The sequence below is a fragment of the Gouania willdenowi genome, chromosome 14 (genome assembly GCF_900634775.1).
Source record: "Gouania willdenowi chromosome 14, fGouWil2.1, whole genome shotgun sequence".
NCBI lineage: Eukaryota > Metazoa > Chordata > Actinopteri > Blenniiformes > Gobiesocidae > Gouania > Gouania willdenowi.
In genome coordinates this window covers 13,163,460-13,182,814 of record NC_041057.1, presented here as the reverse complement: position 1 = coordinate 13,182,814, position 19,355 = coordinate 13,163,460, and the positions used below count along the sequence as shown (strand labels likewise).

Here is a 19,355-nt window from a genome sequence, read left to right as displayed (position 1 = left end):
GCCTGGGCTGGATTTAAAGAGGCTGTACTCTTGTGGCTATAACTATAACAAACCATCCATCCATTTATCCATCATCCATCCATTTTCTTCCGCTTTATTAGGGGCCGGGTCGTGGAGGCAGCAGTCTCAACAGAGATGCCCAGACCTCCCGATCCACGCACACCTCCTCCAGCCGTTCTGGGGGAACCCCGAGGCGACACCAGGCCAGCTCAGAGACATAGTCCCTCCAGAGTGTCCTGGGCCTTCCACGATGCCTCTTCCCAATAGGACATGCCTGAAACACCTCCCGAGGGAGGCGACCAGGAGGCATTCGAAACAGATGCCCGAGTCACCTTAGCTGGCTCCTTTCAACGTGAAGGAGCAGTGACTCTACTCCGAGCTCCTCCCGGGTGATTGAGCTTCTCACCCTATCTCGAAGGGTATGCCCAGCCAGCCTGCAAAGGAAATTCATTTCGGCCACCTGTATCCGCGATCTTGCCTTTCGGTCATTACCCAAATCTCATGACCATAGGTGAGGGTAGGAACGTAGATCGATCGGTAAATTGAGAGCTTTGCCCCCCGACTCAACTCCCTCTTCACCACAACAGTACAATACAGCGACCGCATCACTGCTGACGCCGCACCAATCCGTCTATCGATCTCACGCTCCATCCGACCCTCACTCGTGAACAAGACCCCAAGATACTTGAACTCCTTCACTTGAGGCAAGGACTCTCCACCAATCCAGAGAGGGGAAGCCACTTTTTTCCAGTGGAGAACCATGGCCTCAGATTTGGAGGTGCTGACCCTTATCCCGGCCGCTTCACACTCGGCTGCAAACTGCCCCAGTGCACGTTGAAGGTCCTGATTTGATGAAGCCAAAAGAACAACATCATCTGCAAACAGCAGAGATGAGATCCTGAGGTTCCCAAATCGGACTCCCACCGGTCCTTGGCTGCACCTAGAAATTCTGTCCATAAAAGTAATGAACAGAACAGGTAACAAAGGGCAGCCCTGGCGGAGACAAACATGCACTGGAAACAGGTCTGACTTACTGCCGGCAATGTGAACCAGGCTCCTGCTGCGGTCATACTGGGAACAGACAGCCCTTAGCAAAAGGCTCCGGACCCCATTCTCCCGGAGCACCCTCCACAGGGCACCACGAGGGACACGGTCGAACGCCTTCTCCAGATCCACAAAGCACATGTGGACTGAGTAAACTCCCACGAACCCTCGAGCACCCGATGAAGGGTATAGAGCTGGTCCAGTGTGCAACGATCGGGACGAAAACCGCATTGTTCCTCCTGAATCCGAGGATCGACTATAACAAACCTGCTCCATATATTTTGTCTCAAGGAGAGACAGCAGAAGGAATAAACTATGCAACACTCATTAAATAAATAATTCATTTAATGCCCTTATAAGCAAACTTTGTTCATCTTAAATCAAACATAGTTCATTTTAAACCAAACTATTTGAATATGGAACCGGACTGGTAAACTCGCTCCCACCTTATGGTCTTTACGTGTTACTGATCAGAACTTATGTTCAACTTTTTTTTTTGGAGCCTAAGTGAAACAAATTGCTTTAAATGGAGATTAAGTATACATAAAATGGTGAAAAAATAACAAATGGAATATATTTGTTCACAAAACCATGTGTACTACAGTAAATCACATTTATAATCACACAATGGATGGAGGAGGAACAGATGAGTTGTGTGTGTGTGCGGTTCTCAACGGCTTAGCCTTTAGCCTAGCTGACAGTCCTCCCTGGCAGCCACACTTCTGTCGTCTGTCACGCCGCCTCCATCTGCTCCAGTGGCGGCTAGTGCTGGCAGCCAAACCCACTACTTCGTGGGCCGCTGGGTCGTCTCGGCGTTGCAGTTTTTGTTTTTGACTCTTTTCATCATTGTATTTAATTATTACGTCTCGTGATTTTTGTTTCCCCTTTGCTATAATTCCTTTACTTTAAGAGCCTGAGTCAATAGGACAAAAGTCATTTCCCCATGGGATTAGTAAAGTATTTCTGATTGTTATTATTTTCAAAGCTTAATTTTATGTTAAACTCAATCACTTCAGGCTCTCACCAGGTAGAGAACACCACCATCCTGTGGTTGACTGTGGTTAAACGGTTTGTCCGAGATGTTTCTCAGAAGTCACAGACACTGCTTAATTTTTTATTTTTATTTTTTCTCCAAACATTGCCTACTTTTCTATGCATTTGAACAACTTTGTATGAAAAAATGGGTTACATTTTTTAAAAAAATTATAAAATGTATTTGAATATCTTGTGTGTCCACATTAATTGGTCTGATTTTACAAATGTGATAAAAGCTGATCTAGTAGTACACTAACCAAGTCTAGAAGGTGGGCCCTGGAAGGTAATACAAGTTTTCAGTATAGGCTTTTTAACTTTGGAAAGGAATCTGAGAATATATATTTTATATATATTTTCCAACAAAAAGTTAATAAAAATGACCATAGCTTCAGTTATATGATCAAAATGTACCCAGTTTTCTGTGAACATTTTTTATTTTAAAATTTTTCTATTTCATTTTAGGGAACTAACTTGAAGGGTTGATGTGGGTCATTCTTTCTCCAATGGATCCTTTTTAAAGTTTACCCCTTACCTATGAGTAAAAAGTTTCTTCTGTCTTTCGTTTTAAATCGTTATGTCTAATTGTTAAACTTTAAACCTGTAAAGTATAGAACAAGCAAACCCTGAGCCTCAAAGTCATTTAATTCCAGTCTTTCCAGATGTTGTTTGCTTGTCTCAACCCGCTACAGGAGGAAACTTCCTCTTGTCGGCGGAACCCTTCACAAGGAAACCTTCTCTCTCGTTTTCTTCACATTTTTCCCTTTAAACAAGTTCTAAATCAATAATCTTGTTCTAGTAATCTCGCATTTCAGCGCTCTGATGTCTTTATCCGGGAAAACTGCTTTGGTGACCGGAGCTGCGATGGGAATAGGAAGAGCAATGGTGGAAATTATTCTGAAAAACGGTGCCAAGGTAGAGACAACTCACTGTGCATGTGCGGGGGGTTTTACACTTCCTACATGTTTCCACACTGTACTCAGTGTTAAAATGTACTGCATGCTAATTTCATTGCTGTTTTTACCTTTCATAACATGTTGCAATTTATCAGTGAAAATATTGTTATTATTATTATTAATATCAATGATAATGCATTGGATTTTTTTTTTTTTTCTTTTCGGGTGAGCGTGCTGAGCTCACCGGGCATAGTGACGGCGTGCATGTGTAATTCCGAGAATGGAAACTTTGCACTCACATTCTGTGGTGTTGTGCAAGTCGAGAGTTTGGGTAAAAAAGTTGCTTCACAAATTGACCTTTTAGCTCCTTTTGCTTAATCAGGTTGTAGTCTTTTATCTAATGCATTGATCAATTGCAGGTTGCAATGCTGGATATCAATAAAGCTGCAGGGGAGAATTTAAAGGAAGAAATGGACAAACAGTACGACTGGGACAAGACTGTGTTCCTGGTCTGTGATGTTGAATCAGATGAGCAGTTCAAAGGTAACCCAAGCACTTTGCTGAGTAATTTATCTTTTATTTAAGTCAAAAAGGTCTGTCGCTGATCCTAATTGTATAAAACACAAACTGTGACGTGACTCCTTACATGTACATAATAATACATAGTTCTCGTGAAATGTATGGGAGGGGATGAAGACCATCACTGGCTGCAGCTCAAAGAAAGGAGCCCCCATTGAGGCTGATGTGGGAAGGGCAAACCAGTTAAACCAGTTTTTTAATAGGTTTGATCTCCCTGCACCTACGAGCACAGCAACCCCCACCCACCCAACCCCACAAGCCATCTCCAGCACAGAAGAGGACACCTCCCCCCCCCGCTCACACCACCCACCATCACAGCAGCTCAGGTATGTGGAGAGCTGAGGAGGCTACGCCCTGGCAAAGCTACAGGTCCAGATGGAGTCTCCCCCAGACTACTGAAGACCTGTGCGCAGGAACTGGGACACCCCCTACAGCGTATCTTCAACCTGAGCCTGGGACAGGGGAGGGTCCCCCAGCTGTGGAAATCATCCTGCATCATTCCAGTCCCCAAGAACCACATCCTGGGGAGCTGAACGACTTCAGGCCGGTCGCCCTGATGTCCCACGTGATGAAGACCATGGAACGGCTGCTGCTCCATCACCTGAGGCCACAGACCCACCACGCTCTCGACCCTCTGCAGTTTGCTTACAGGGAGAAGGTTGGAGTAGAGGATGCCATCATCTTCTTGCTTCACCGTTCTCTTTCTCACCTGGACAGAGGCAGTGGTGCTGTGAGGATTACATTTTTGGACTTCTCCAGCGCCTTTAACACCATCCAGCCTCTGCTCCTCAAGCACAAACTGACAGAGATGGGAGTAGGATCAGACCTGGTGGCATGGATTACAGACTATCTGACTGGCAGACCTCAGTACGTCCGACTGGGGGACTGCAGGTCCGACACTGTTACCAGCAACACTGGAGCACCGCAGGGAACTGTGCTCTCTCCGGTCCTGTTCACCCTGTACACGTCCGACTTCCAGTACAACTCGGAGCTCTGCCACGTGCAGAAGTTCGCGGACGACACAGCCATCGTTGGCTGTATCAAGAGTGGACAGGAGGAGGAATACAGGGAACTGATCCAGGATTTCGTCACGTGGTGCGACTCTCACCACCTGCTCCTCAACGCCACCAAGACCAAGGAGATGATGGTGGACTTTAGGAGAACCAGGCCGCACCTTGAGCCTGTCAACATCAAAGGTGACTGTGTGGAGGTGGTTCACACTTACAAATACCTGGGAGTGCAGCTGGATGACAAACTGGACTGGACTGCCAACACAGAGGCCCTGTGCAGGAATGGACAGAGCCGTCTGTACTTCCTCAGAAGGCTGGCGTCCTTCAACATCTGCAAGAAGCTGCTACAGATCTTCTACCAGTCTGTAGTAGCGAGCGCCCTCATGTATGCAGTGGTGTGTTGGGGGGGCAGCCTCAAGAAGAAGGACGCTGGACGCCTGGACAAACTGGTGAGGAAGGCAGGTTCTGTTGTTGGCACAGAGCTGGACATCCTTACATCTGTGGCAGAGAAACGGACTCTGAACAGGCTACTGTCCATCATAGACAATCCACACCATCCACTGCACAGCGCCATCTCCAGGCGGAGGAGCAGCTTCAGTGACAGACTGCTGTCATTGTCCTGCTCCACTGACAGACTGAGGAAATCGTTCCTCCCCCACGCCATGCGGCTCTTTAACAACTCTAGGGGGGGGGGCGATAAAATCAACCATAGAACACTGGACTTAATGCTAATCACACCATGCACCCTCTGTCACACGCGCACTTTATCACACACACACACACATCTACAAGTTGGACTCTAAGTATGTACAAACTGACCATTACCCAACTGTATCTTGCACACTGTCATCTGCACAACTGCACTTGAACTGGACTGGCAGACACTATACTGTATTTCGTTTTTATACCATTATATTTTACCTTAGTACTTTTTTTGCACTGTTTTAAATTTTTACATTGTACTTTCCCTGCATGGAGATGAATAAAGTATCTATCTATCTATCTATCTTAAACTACAATGAAATGTAATAAATTAATAGGCCGCTGTTGCCATGCGATCAATGTTTTTGTTAAGCTAGTGTTTTATCTGTTTCTGTTTAGCACTAGCTGCTAACATGCCTTAGCATGGTCGCTCTGCTAGCTTGTTTGACAGTTCATAAATCCATGAGAGTCAAACACTGGCTTACCTCTGGCTTTCCCACATTTTTCTCCTCTTCTTTCTGTTTTTTTTCTTCCCTGTGCACCAGTTAGTTTAGTTGTTTAGACATAACTCCACTAGCTGCAGCAGAAAACGGTAAACAACCGGTCTGAGCTGCGTGGGTCACGCCTCTGACAACCTGTCAATCAATTTGGATGGGCGGGAGTAAAACAATTTTTTTCATTTTAATTAAAACTAGATTAATTATTAATAATGCTATCAAGTTAAGTATACTAATATCAGTGCTTTGATTGTTTCATTAATAATGTAAAAAATATATATACATATATATTTGATTTTTGGCGCCCCCTATGATGGCCGGTGTAGTGTAAAATAAACCGACGGTGAAAGTTTCCCACAGTAGACAGTGGGCAAGCGCACCTGGCAAACTGCGCATGCGCGCCCATCATTTTGAAAAAAAAAGGTTTTTAGGGTTAGAATTAGGGTTTATCTAGTAGGAAAAATTAAGGTAGCAAAATATTGTGCGTATATGTGTAAATATATGTATGCGCCTGTAGGAAGCTTTCACGCATAGCATTATTTTTCACGACACCGGTGCCGCTAGCATTTGCCTATACTGTACTCCGAAAGACAGACTTGGAATGTGGAAGTAAAAATATTTTATTATGTATTATTGGAGTTAACAGGAACATAATAATAACAAACAAATAACAGAAAATCTGCTCATAAATATTTTTTTTGCGTTTGTCAGCTGCTTTTCAGAAAGCCACGGATACTTTTGGAGGAATTGACATTTTATGCAACAATGCTGGCATCCTGAATGAAGCTGAATGGGAGAAAACTATCTCCGTAAACCTGGTAAGCTCATGGATGTAAGAGTGTTTTTAGCTGCCTGTATCGACACAATAATTTCTATAGCATAACACCAGCAATTAAGATGAAAATCAACTTAATTAAAAAAAATTCTATACTGTCTGTGTTCTGTTAACTATAACTATTTCAAGCTAAAAAAAATATCTATAAAAAAAAGCAATAAAATACTTAAAAAGTTTTGCACTTTTTTTTTCACAAAGTATATAAGCACAGAACATTTGCTTGTGTTCGAGTGTGTGTTTGTGTGTTATATTAACTGGAATCCCAAAGTTGACCATAGACCAGGATTGGGGTCAATTACATTTTTCAGTTACAATTACGTTTTCAATTACCGATGTTCAATTACAACTAAATTACTGTTGCAATGACCAGCATTTTTTCCCCAATTACGATTAAATTACAATAGTTTTTTTTTATCCTCAGCAAGTCAATCACAATTACATTTTCAATTACTAAAGTTCATTTACAAGTAATGACAATTACTGAGCCAGAAATAATTAACCTAATAAAAGTTAACCTTCCTCCTTAAAACAAATATCTATCCTCTAATTTCTTTCCTATCTCTTGGTTACCTTGTTAGGCTTTCTAACCAATGAAAACATGGGTTTTTGGTGAGGGCGTCTGAGCTTTTTTTGTGTCAGTGTACCCCTCAATTTCATTTTTTTTAAATGGTAAAATGTGGGAAAACTTGATATGAAACATATTTTATATGTGTAGATACATAGAAGTGTAACATGGTTCCTCAGTTTTGTGTTAAATTATAATTGACACTCTTTATATAATTTTCATGGTAAATACAATTACAAAGTCAATTATCTGAACTCATTTACAATTTAATTACAATTATGACAGCAACAGATTTTTTAAATTACAATTACGCAATTATAATTGACCCCAACCCTTCCATAGACTCAAAGTGTTTATGGTGGTATTGTGAAGAAGGTGATGAGTTTGTGTTGTAGATGGGCGTCATCAGGGGAACTTACTTGGCTATGGAGCAAATGAATAAGCAGTCTGGAGGTCAAGGAGGAGTCATCATCAATACATCATCATTGGCTGGTAAAGATTGACATTAGAATGTAAAAATGAATAAAAATGTCAAAGGTATAAAATTCTCACACATAGACAAGAGAATGTGATGTAAACCAGAACAAATGTATTGCTAATTTTATAGATAGCGAAGTATCATAACAGGATCATCTTGATATTGCTCTTATTTTGAAATCATTCTAATGAATTTACTGTATATCACTCTTGTTCCATAGGTCTTCAGACCTTTCCCAGCTTTCCAGTCTATACAGCCACAAAGCACGCTGTAGTGGGATTCACTCGGGCTATGGCAGTAAGAACAATTTTCTCATGATAAAGTTCCAGAAGGTTTGGAGAATGTTTGTCAGATAGTTTGAAGCACAAACAGAAAGTCTCCATTTAAATCCCAAACAACCACATTTACAACTCTCTTAATTTCCATATTTTATCACCATTGAGAAGTCTCAAACAGTGTTGCCAGGTTGGGTGATATCCTACCCATGTTAAGGGACATCCATCCTTTATGCAGCCGTAGCCCTAGTTGCCAAACAGGCCTGGATGGTATATGGACCATGTTCTCGATATGTTTTCCTCCACAAAGTTGGACCAAAAAGATTATTTTGGGTCGAAGTTACTGTAGGTTCTTTATTAGCATGCTAGCTGCAAAATATCAACATGTGTTGCTGAATTTGGCTATTGGATACAAAAGCCCTAAAGAGCCATGCTTTCATACATTTTTCTCGAGATAACCAAACGACAGTGTAGTATGATAAATCATTGCAGGAAAAATCATTCAGTGTAACAATGTCAGAGGAGCAGGAGCATATAGATCACCGCATCAGGACTTCAGTAAAGTTAGAAAGACCCAGTTAATGTCTCATTCTAACCGTTATGAGATAGCGAATGACTGGGCAATAATCAATTGGCACCAATGTAACAATAAAAGTCTGTCAGTCACAGAGTTATCTAAAAAAAAAAAAACACTTAATTATCTGCAAATATGAAACAAATAGTAGTGTAGCTGAATATAAATACACATTCTGTATTATGTTTTTTGGCCAGATGATGTCTTTCATGGAGCATTTCTGTTTGAACAGGCTGCTTCTGTGCTGTCGGGTTACGGTGTACGACTCAATGCACTTTGTCCAGCGTTTGTTCATACTAATTTAACCTCTGATATCCAATCCAAACTGGGACAGTTTTCCCACCTAATGGATGGAACCCAACAGCTTGTGGATAAGTATGGGATCACAAGGTACGTAATTCTGACTGCTTTAAAGTGATCCAAAAATCATTACAATCTATGAATGATTGAGTAGATTAAACAGTAGATGAACATCTGATGTTGTGTGACACTGTGATGTGATCGTGTTTCGATTTCATCATGTGTTTCAGTGTATCTCAGGTGGCCGAGTGCCTCCTAGAGCTGCTGACGGACGAGACAAAGAATGGAGAGGCCCTGATGGTGTTCAAGACAGGAAAGACATATGCAACTTTTCCTTCAATTTAAGAGTAGCTGTTGACAAAGCTGTGGCATGAAACATTCTATTTGGTGTCAGGGAACGTAGACATATTGTGTGGTATTGGTGCAGAGAATTCGAGACCAAAGATAAGGCAGATTGAAGGGGTTAATCAACTCTATTTAACAGAAAAGAATGTTCCAACAAAACCTAAGTAATAAAACCTCTCAAGCAGTCAGTTTGTGTACAACACAGGGCTTTGACTGAATATGAAACAGATTATTACAAAGGACTAAAAAAAGTATTTTGTTGTGTCATACAGTATAAAGAATTCACTTAAATCTAATGTGAAAACCTTAGGATATAAACTGTGTTTGGTTATTAGTCACTATGAAGTACTGTAGTCAGTTATTGTTAAATAATGCAGCTATTGAGCTTCAGCTTTCTTATTTTTGGGTTTTTGGGACTATTTTACCACACATTTGTTCATTTTAATGTTTTGTATTAGAATGTTTCCAAGAAATAAAAAGCTTTTTTCTAGTGGTATTCATGTCAAACATTTATTCTAACGCCTCTGCCCTACGGCAGGGGAGAATCGGAAAATAAAATGATCCTTTCATAGGCCTGGGCTGGATTTAAAGAGGCTGTACTCTTGTGGCTATAACTATAACAAACCTGCTTCATATATTTTGTCTCAAGGAGAGACAGCAGAAGGAATAAACTGTGCAACACTCATTAAATAAATAATTCATTTAATTCCCTTCCAGGCAAACTTTGTGGATCTTCAACCAAACTGTTTGAATGTTGAACCAGACTGGTAAACTCACTCCCACCTTATGACCTTTATGACCGAACGTGTTACTGATCAGAACTTATGTTCAACCTAAGTGAAACAAAATGCTTTACATGGAGATTAAGCATACGTAAAAGAGTGAAAAAACAAAACAAAACAAATTGTGACAGGGTGGACTGCTTCTGCACTCCTCCTACCTGTTTCTTGGAGCACTCCTCCTTGCGCACCTGGTTTGTTGCTGATTACATCTTGCATTGGCCATCGACAGCTGTTTGTTGAAGTCATCAGAGTGGGATGTTTGGGTAAGCGGCATGCTTCGCCTTTTGATCCACCTGGCTGTGCCTCGTCCGCACTAATGCCTTCTTCTTTATGCAGTGAGGTGCGTCGGTAGGCGCATTTTACGCACATTTTCTGCGGAGGCCGGGAGCGCGCCTCTGTTGGGGTCTTGGGACCGGTGCTTCTTCTGACCGGTAAGCTGCTGGTTTCTGCCTGGCTCCCTTAGAATTATAATCCTTCTGTCTCCTAATTTGGTGCATTTATATACCACAGAGGGACCAAACTATACACCTTCTGCGTCTGCAGGGGATAAAAGTCTTGGCACACACCATTCTTCGCGCTGTGGCGCAACTCCTTCCACCGGTGCTGTTCTGGATGTTTCAAAACACAGTAACCCTCCCAAACTGGTCTTGGGATTTTCTTTTGACATTACCTATCAAAACGCCTTTGGTGTTCTAAGAATTGCCACTGTGTAAATATTGTATATCTTACCGCGCATAACTGGTATTTGATGTATTTTGCATGTGTTGTATTTTGTTTGGGTTTGTGTTTGTTTTGTTTAATTCCTCTACACTATTTGAAAAGAAACAAGTTCTCTTTTAAAGACCTTACCTGTTATAACTAAGGGTTCTGTCTCTGCCCCATGATTGAAGGTAAAACAAACCTGTCTGCCCATATGCAAGGTCTTAGGCTTACCCTAGGTGGCGTTGTCACTTTGTAACTTAAAGCTTCCTCTACCAGCCACAAAATGTAATATATTGTATCAAAAAACTATGTGTACTACAGTAAATCACATTTATAATCACACAAATGGATAGAGTTCCTCCAGTTACTGAATGTGCACACAATCTAAATTAAAGATGCAACTTCAAAGTATGTTTGACATGCATTAAACAATTTATTGGAAATAGGTGCCCACCAATTATTTATTTTTATTGTTATTATTAATAATAATAATAATAATAATTTCATACAATAAAAAATATTCTTTACCCAAGTTTTAACAACCAACAACATAACATTCTTATCTGACCCTGTCAGGCTGCTTCTGAGCTCATCTCATTTCTAAACAGTCATTGACCTGTGTGTCAAATCTCTATAATGAATTTAAGACTATTCTGATTGTATCTTGAGTCAGCTGAGGTCTCCCAAACATAAAAATGGGTGGAGGAGGTACAAAGGTTTTTCTGCTTCATTGTATAAGTGCCGACTAGCACAACCCCCATCCTTCTCTCTCACTGTCACCTTTGGTGGGTGGTGCCACATTTAATTCAAAGTTCTCACTCTTTCTAGCACTGAGCTCACTTTGAGGTCGAGCCTGCATCGCTGAATTGCAAAACATCTGAAATGTCTCTGCGTGGTCAAACTGCGGTGGTGACTGGAGCTGTGATGGGGATAGGAAGAGCAATGGTAGAGATTCTGCTGCAAAACGATGCCAAGGTAGAGATTTTATTACAGAGCATGAACTTTGTATTGTCTAGATGTGTGTGTTTTTTTTTTTACATGTAATCATTGAAAATGAACTGTATTTCTACTACAGGTGCTTAAATTAATCGTGAACCGATTTCAATCATCTGAAATTAATCATTTCAACATCACACATTTCCCTAGAATCAAATGTGACGAGTTTATCATGCTTTTGAAAGTTAACTGCCTGTAAAGTTTTCCTATATATCCAATAACCAATAATAGGGGGTGTGTGTGTGTGTGTGTGTGTGTGTGTGTGTGTGTGTGTGTGTGTGTGTGTGTGTGTGTGTGTGTGTGTGTGTGTGTGTGTGTGTGTGTGTGTGTGTGTGTGTGTGTGTGTGTGTGTGTGTGTGTGTGTGTGTGTGTGTGTGTGTGTGTGTGTGTGTGTGTGTGTGTGTGTGTGTGTGTGTGTGTGTGTGTGTGTGTGTGTGTTAAAATGAAGGCCAGAGGAATTTATTTGTATTGCTCATTTCATAAACAAGGCAATTCAATGTGCTTGACATGATTAAAAAGTGCAACAGAAAGGCATTCAACAGAGATTAAAAATCTATCGACTTCTCTGCAGCATAACAACTAAAACTTATCTTTTCCCTTTTACCAAAGACAATCACCTCCTTTAGTTGAAGGAAGTTTTCACTCATCCAGCGGTTTATATTTTAAGCAGTCACACAACACCTCTATGGGACCTTAGTCATCTGGGTTCAGTGATAGATATAGTTGTGTGTCATCTGCGTAATTTTGATAATCAACTTTACAGCACAGCAGAATTTGTCCTCAAGGAAGCATATAAAGGCTGAACAGAAGGGGTCCAAGAACAGAGCCCAGAAGAACCCCACAGAACATTATTAATCTGTCAGATTCAAAGTTTTCAATGCTTCCAAAATAACATCGCTCCTCCAAGTAGGACTTAAACCATTACAGTACTTTTCCATTTACAGTAGTTCAACCCATGTTTTGCAATCTGTGCAATAAAATGTTCTGGTCAAATGCAGCACTTCGAGCCAATAGAATGAGAACAGAAACTTTTCCTGAAACGTTTCATTTATCACTTTGATAAGAGCTGTTTCTGTGCTGTGATGAGAATGAAAGCCTGACTGAAATATGTCAAATATTCTGTTGAAGGTTAAGAATTGACTGAGTTGGTTAAAGACACCGTCTCAATGATCTTGGTCGTTAAAGGAAGATCTGCGGTTTGTTAATAGTGAGCTGGTATAGAGGCATCCGGTGTTTTCTCTTTTAACAAATATTTAACAGCAGCTACTTTTTGGGATGTTGGCATCGCGCTTAACTGGAATGAACAGTTCCAGTACATATTTGTCACAAATCAGTAACAAGACTTTACATCAGTCTTTAAAAAGTTTGACGGTATTTTGTCAAGGCAAAAAGTTGATGGATTTTGCTGCCAACACATAAGTTCTCAGTGTTACAAGCAATACAGAAATAAAAAGGTGTGTACACTTCCACTGATTTTAATTAATACTTCGTGATGTGGAAAAATGCAGTAAACATGAACCTTGATCTCATCAAATTACACTCCTCGAAAAGTAAACGTGTGCCAGTATTTAGTTGTCTTTCAAAGATAACATTTATGACTTGTAGCAGCATTTTCACAGGTTGCATATTTTTGTAAGTAATTCCAGGTTGTGTGTGTGTGTGTTTTACTTGTTTAATGTTAATGTTTTCATGTGTTTCCTTCATGTGCAGGTAGCTCTGTTGGATGTGAATAAAAGTGGAGGGGAGAGTTTAACGGAAGCTTTGGGCAAACAGTATGGCTCACAGAACGTTTTGTTCTTGGACTGTGACGTTGAGTCAGAGGAGCAGTTCAAAGGTAGCTCACACAAACTGTTTAATATAAACTGTGTTGCTGGGAGACACATCACTTTGAACACTAATCCAGGCAACAAAAAACATTATTAAAAGCTAATTTGACAAAGAAAAACAAAAAGTCTCTTAAGACGCCAACAGTTTGTGATTTTAAAATAGCGTCACGACCCAAAAAAGATTGGGAACCACTGATGTAATGTCACATAAAACGTAGTCCATGCAATGAAATTTGTCTCTGAATTTTACCTTATCGTGTTGAGGAACAATATATAATAAAGCAAAAAAGAAGAAGAATCTGTAACCATGGGTTGTCGGCTAATGTGTAATTTGTGACAATACATGGAGGCTCCTGACCGATGGTCGATTTGTATTCTAGTTTTTTATTTTTATTTTTTATTCATGTACCCCCTATGACATTTTGCATACCCCTGGGTGTAACCTTACCACACTTTGGGGACCTGGGCAATAGGACATTGGTTATCACTGCACTGTAAACCCAAACAATCAAAGTAATTAAATAGATTAAGTAGTTTACACTCAAAGTTATATAAAAAAAAAGTTCTAACTTAATTATGTCAAGTTGATGTAACATTTTATTCCTTTTTGAGTGAATTTAACTAATAATTTTTGAGTAAATGGAACTACAGTATATTGGTTTATAAGTATAACTTGAAAACACAACAAGTACAATTTAATATAATTAAGTAATGACATGCTAAGAATTGTTTCAAATAGTGATTATCTAGAAATAAACTTAATTCATAAAACAGTTTAATTTAACTGTTATCAAAAAGTACAATTAGCCAGTCATCCAACCTTTTAAATTCTAGGAATTTTTTTTACTTTTAAGTCAATCACGTTCAAATTCAGGCAATCGATTGCCTCAATTTTTTTGAGTTCTGGTAATTTATTTGGGTTTACAGTGTGGGACTGAATTTAAGAACCACTGCCTCAAAAGATGGTGCACGTTAAGCCTGGGATAGAGGCTTTCAATTTTCCTCCTAGGATTAACAAAGTATTTCAAATTCAAAATTGAAATTTAGAGTGTTTTTTTGAAACAAATTCATTTTAAAGAACCATAATTTGGGCAGCTTTTGAAATGCAATTTAAAAAATAAATAAATTAAAACTAACTGCATTATAGAAAATACATATGTTCCAATAGACAGGGCGCAATCTATAAAATAAAGTCTAACTGTGCAGATTCTGAGTTCCTCCTTTTGTGTGTTTTGACCGAAACATTTCGTTAATATCTGCTAATCCATTGCAGACTTTGTTGTGGAACTGTTTTCGGAACCTAACAGGCTGTTGATTTCCTCTCCCCAGCTGCTTTTAAAAGGGCTGTGGACGCTTTTGGACAAATTGACATCGTGTTTAACAATGCTGGGATCCTGAATGAGGCTACGTGGGAAAAAACCGTCTCCATCAACCTGGTAAGACTGGTCAACTTACACAGCTAAAGCTTCATCAAAGAATGCGTTGTGACATGCTGGTTCGTGTCGCTGCCTCTCTGTTATGGAATAATATGTAATGACTAATAAAGAGTTGAACAGAAACAAATTTTGTGGTTTTTAGTTAGGCGTTATTAGAGGGACCTATCTGGCTCTGGAACACATGAACAAGACGCACGGAGGTCGAGGAGGAGTCATCATCAACACAGGATCCATGGCCGGTAAAACACATCATGTACACTGGGATTGAGTTTTTGAGGAGATGGAAGAGAACTTTACATGGTTTGTGTAATTCTTTACATGTTATGTTTTACTTTCTTGCATTTAAACTAGTGACGGACAGTAAAATCATTCTCATTTCTACTTTGAATTTTATCCATGAAGGTATATGTTGTTCAAAATGAAATCAAAAGCCGAATTTAAACATTTTTAGCAAATTTATTGGACATGGTGAAAGGTGGTTATTTATCAGATCTTCATCTGCATCATTCTATATATTATTTTATTTTATTCCCTGCTTGCTCTCAGAGGAGGACGCTATTCATCCCGCTCCCTCATTTCCCTGCTTGCTGCTCTTTTGTCTTGTTTAAATCTAATAGGAGCCTCTATCAGCGTCCCAATCCTGAATCTGATCATGGAATTGATATTCTGGTCTTTCTTCGCTTTTGGTCAAATCTCTCTACTAGAAGGACGGGCAATGGGAGAGTTCACAAGTCCTGAGGACGTGGAAGACGTCCACCACTAGATTGGAATTTATGATATTGGAGTTCTCTGGGCCCTCCCCTCGGGGGGTTGGGCGCGGGGGTGGGGTGGGGGGGTCGATGGTCTGGGGGTTGGGGGTGGGATCGGTGGCGTGGTGCGCTGGGTCCTTGGCTCCTTGGGGCTTTCTCGGGTGTGTATGGGGGGGCGATGGCTGCCTCTCGGCTTGGGATCTTGGGGGCGTTCGGGGGACTGCTTGGCCGTGGGGTGGTCGCCGGGGGCCCTTAGGCTGCCTGCTCTTGCTGCTGGCCTGACTGCTTCTTCGGGCCCGGGGGCGGCTCTTGGGTTTTGCAGTGGCGGTACTTGGAAATACATTTGTCATGGATGCACTGGCCTTGGGCTGTGGGATAACACTCATACTGGGCTCAACCTTAGACACGTTGTTCCCAAATACCTGTTTTATGGAATTTCCACTCACCTCTTCCTCTGTTCACAGCCACCACCATTATTCCTAAACCACACACTGGTCACCAAACTGGCTTGACAACACAACAATAAACACAATATACACAACCACAATTTCACATCGCATCACTTAAAACTATTCCCCACCCATTCCATATCCTATCTTGTATCCCTCTTCCCTGTTAACTTCCCCACCCCTCTCCAACCCCTCACCTTGGTGTAACACTGCCCTCTCTTTTTTACATCCTCCCTTTAATAAAGTATTTCTTACCCTTCCCTAGGGAGGGCTGGTGATGGTCACAATTATGCAATGAAATAAATAAATTTATTTAATTGCAATAATAAAATATGCATTGCTGTCAAAAGATTGCACTTCTTGTAGTGTTAACCTTCGACAGCATGTGCAGACAAGGTAAAAAAAAAAAAAAAAAAAAAAAAGGAATTTATGATATTGGGTCTTCTGCTGTCATGTTATGGCTAGCACGTCTCAAAACACCTCTCTATTCTCATTCGCCCCCCCTGAATGAACAGCCTGTGGTTTGTTTTCTCCTTTCCATGGACAGAATATTGATACGACGCTCTGACCTTTCCCTCCCTTTTCATGTCGGCTCTGCCAACGAACTCTCGAGGTCATCTCTACGTGAGAGTCAGCAGCAGAGTCTGAGTAAACAGGCTGAACACTTTCACTCCTCCTACATCACTACATATCACATACATATGTCTTTGTGACCGTCTCCTCTGGCTCTAACCCTCCTCCTTCCCAGCGGTTGGCAGTAGGAGGCGTGCCATAAGGACAGCGCCACACTGTGGCTGACCTGCGAACTACGCATCCTAAAGACCCATCCCCTGTGCTAACATGCTGTTGTATTGAATTGTATGTTGTTTGTTGGTTTCTGTCACAATGTTGCTGAAAAGTTTTTTCAGGATCCCAAACTCTGACCCTCTCTACAAGGGCCTAGTTTGGTTTTTACCTTTTTTTTTTTTTTTTTAAACCTCTTCTTCTTACCCCTTGTTATCCCATTTCGCATCGAATTGAGGGGCGCCGCTCTTGTGGTGAACCGCAGTTCTCCCGCTCCTGCGCTCCCATGTTATGTTATAAATGTTATGCGATTTTCTTTTCATGTTTTCTTGGACAGGATGAAACTGAAATGTAATTTAATTGCTCTGTAACATGTGCAATGACAAATAAACTCATCTCATCTACTAGATTCAAGTATGTTGGAACAGGAAGGCGTTATTAACAATGCACAGGAGTTGAGCATTGCTGATTCATAGCATTCATCCAAAAAACAGGATTAATAATCTAATAAAATCCTACAGTTAATAAGCTTAGAATGAACCTACAAAACAAAATCCTGCTCATTTCTACTGCTAATTAAACTTTCGTCCTCCAGGTCTCGGACCTTTCTCCTGCTGTCCCGTCTACACAGCCACAAAGCATGGAGTAGTGAGTTTTACACGAGCCATGGCTGTAAGTATTTAAAAGAATCACAAGATACAACGGTTAAATGTGTGCCCCAGAAGTCCATTAGGGTCATACGGGACATTTAGAAAAATAAGCAGAAACTCTAACCCTGCAGGATAATGTGAGTGTCTAAACGTTGTCCTTTGTCTCTTTAACCAGAGTGCCTCTACTGTATCAGGCTATGGTGTACGATTCAATGCAGTTTGTCCAGGGTTTGTGCAGACAGATCTATTCTCCAACATTCCAATCAGATTAGGACAATATTCCCATATGGCTGATGCAACGGCGCAGCTCGTCAAAAAGATGGGGGTCATAACGTGAGTAATTCATAATCTTCTAGAATGAAATTTAGAATGTAATTTTAAAAAAATTGTACTTCTGTTGCAGTCCATCTCAGGTGGCTGAAGCCGTCCTGGAAATGGTGACAGACGAGACCAAGAATGGAGAGGCTCTCATGGTGATGCCAAAAGGAAAAGAATATATAACTTTTCCAAATTTGATCTCCCCTAACAAGTGATTCTTCACAACATCCTGAAAGAAATAAAATCTTCAAACTTAAACTTTTGGTGTAATGATAATTCACATGCAAAATGAATTAACGAAAAATGTTATTAAATACTGTGACTTCATGCCTTTTATTTAGAATTTAGCACTTCAACTGATTTCAATTGAGGAACTGGATTCTAGTTCTAGTGTAATTCTAATTTCATCTTAAGTTGGCCACAGATTATTAGATGGAGGACAATCAATTTCAACTGTAATGTGCGTTAGTTTGCACTTTTACATATAAATGATATCAAAAATGAGGAAACAATATTCAAGAAATATGTGACAAATATCAATCTCTGGAGAGTCTTTGTTTAGATTTTGTGATCATTTAATATTTATTTAGGGACATTTTGTGGAATAAATTTGTCATGTGATATAAGCACTGGAACACTCTTAGCCCTGTCAATATTTTGGAGTTTCATTGAATTTGTGTATTTGGAGGGGCTGATTTATCTACAACTGAATTAGTTGGTAATTTACACAGAGCTACATGTTTTATGTTATTTTTACTTTATCCTGCAAGCCACATTGAATGCTCTAAAACAGGGGTTCTAAACTCGTCTCACCCTGGGACCCACATTTTGTCACAATCATTAAATCGCGACCCACTTTTCTTTTTTTTTTTTAGAATTCCATCCCGTCATCCATTTTTAGACCTGCTTGTTTTTTCAGGGTTGCAATTTTTTTTTTATGGAATTCAACCAACCAAATTAATTTTTTCAAAAATAGCCGATGAAAACACAATCTTTTTTAAAACATAAATTATTTTCTGTGTAACATGCATTTCATAGTAAGCCTGTCAAAAGAAAAGATTCTTTCAAAAATAAGACAAGTCCAACATGAGAGACATTATACTGTATTTGTTTGACCAGCTGTCTGCGACCAACCCAGCACAAGTCGTCGACCCACCAGTTGAGAATTGCTGCTCTAAAGGACCGGATTGAGTTTGGTACATGTACAGCATCAAATGACAAAATTCTAACTTCCTTTTGCATTTTTTGGTTCTCACGATTGGCTAGAGTATAACCTCAAAACAAACGATTATGGAAGGAAAGCAAATTAACAGAAATGGTACAAAACATGTTTCCGCCCGGTTTCGAACTTGGGACCTGACCATTTCCACACAATCACACTTGAGATTGACATTTTGTCTTTCTATGAATGGCTTTTTATGTACTGTATATGTTTAAAAAAAAAAAAAAAAATTGTTCAGTGTCTTTTGATCAAAAATTTGTGTGAATTGTTTGACGACATAATACAGAGTTTGACCAAAACAGCTTTTATT

General features: G+C 40.3%; 2 protein-coding genes across 4 annotated transcripts; both read left to right on the top strand.

The window, feature by feature from the left end:
* The first annotated feature begins 2,759 nt into the window (after nt 1-2,759).
* LOC114475827 (15-hydroxyprostaglandin dehydrogenase [NAD(+)]-like) lies at nt 2,760-10,056 on the top strand. 3 transcript variants are annotated; one of them, XM_028466953.1, is made up of 8 exons: nt 2,858-2,991; nt 3,203-3,303; nt 3,392-3,515; nt 6,472-6,578; nt 7,556-7,652; nt 7,859-7,935; nt 8,720-8,877; nt 9,018-10,056. In XM_028466953.1, exons 2-8 carry the CDS (start codon nt 3,253-3,255, stop codon nt 9,130-9,132), a joined length of 729 nt encoding a protein of 242 aa, XP_028322754.1. In that variant the 5' UTR covers nt 2,858-2,991; nt 3,203-3,252; the 3' UTR covers nt 9,133-10,056. The 3 variants fall into 3 exon arrangements, with proteins under 3 accessions (XP_028322753.1, XP_028322754.1, XP_028322755.1); XM_028466954.1 differs by having other exon boundaries at nt 2,864-2,991; nt 3,198-3,303; XM_028466952.1 differs by lacking the exon at nt 3,203-3,303 and having other exon boundaries at nt 2,760-2,991.
* On the top strand, nt 10,052-18,081 carry LOC114475826 (15-hydroxyprostaglandin dehydrogenase [NAD(+)]-like). Its single transcript, XM_028466951.1, has 9 exons — nt 10,052-10,177; nt 10,251-10,345; nt 10,425-11,591; nt 13,323-13,446; nt 14,768-14,874; nt 15,017-15,113; nt 17,451-17,527; nt 17,681-17,838; nt 17,909-18,081. The coding sequence occupies exons 3-9, from the start codon at nt 11,499-11,501 to the stop codon at nt 18,036-18,038; spliced, it is 786 nt and encodes a 261-aa protein (XP_028322752.1). The 5' UTR covers nt 10,052-10,177; nt 10,251-10,345; nt 10,425-11,498; the 3' UTR covers nt 18,039-18,081.
* The last annotated feature ends 1,274 nt before the right edge of the window (nt 18,082-19,355 follow it).

Coding starts and splice junctions, on each gene's coding strand:
- LOC114475827 (XM_028466952.1), top strand. CDS start 2,899: ATGTCTTTATCCGGGAAAACTGCTTTGGTGACCGGAGCTGCGATGGGA. Junction 2,992..3,391: donor TTCTGAAAAACGGTGCCAAG/GTAGAGACAACT, acceptor GATCAATTGCAG/GTTGCAATGCTGGATATCAA. Junction 7,936..8,719: donor GATTCACTCGGGCTATGGCA/GTAAGAACAATT, acceptor CTGTTTGAACAG/GCTGCTTCTGTGCTGTCGGG.
- LOC114475826 (XM_028466951.1), top strand. CDS start 11,499: ATGTCTCTGCGTGGTCAAACTGCGGTGGTGACTGGAGCTGTGATGGGG. Junction 13,447..14,767: donor GTCAGAGGAGCAGTTCAAAG/GTAGCTCACACA, acceptor TCCTCTCCCCAG/CTGCTTTTAAAAGGGCTGTG. Junction 15,114..17,450: donor CAACACAGGATCCATGGCCG/GTAAAACACATC, acceptor TTCGTCCTCCAG/GTCTCGGACCTTTCTCCTGC.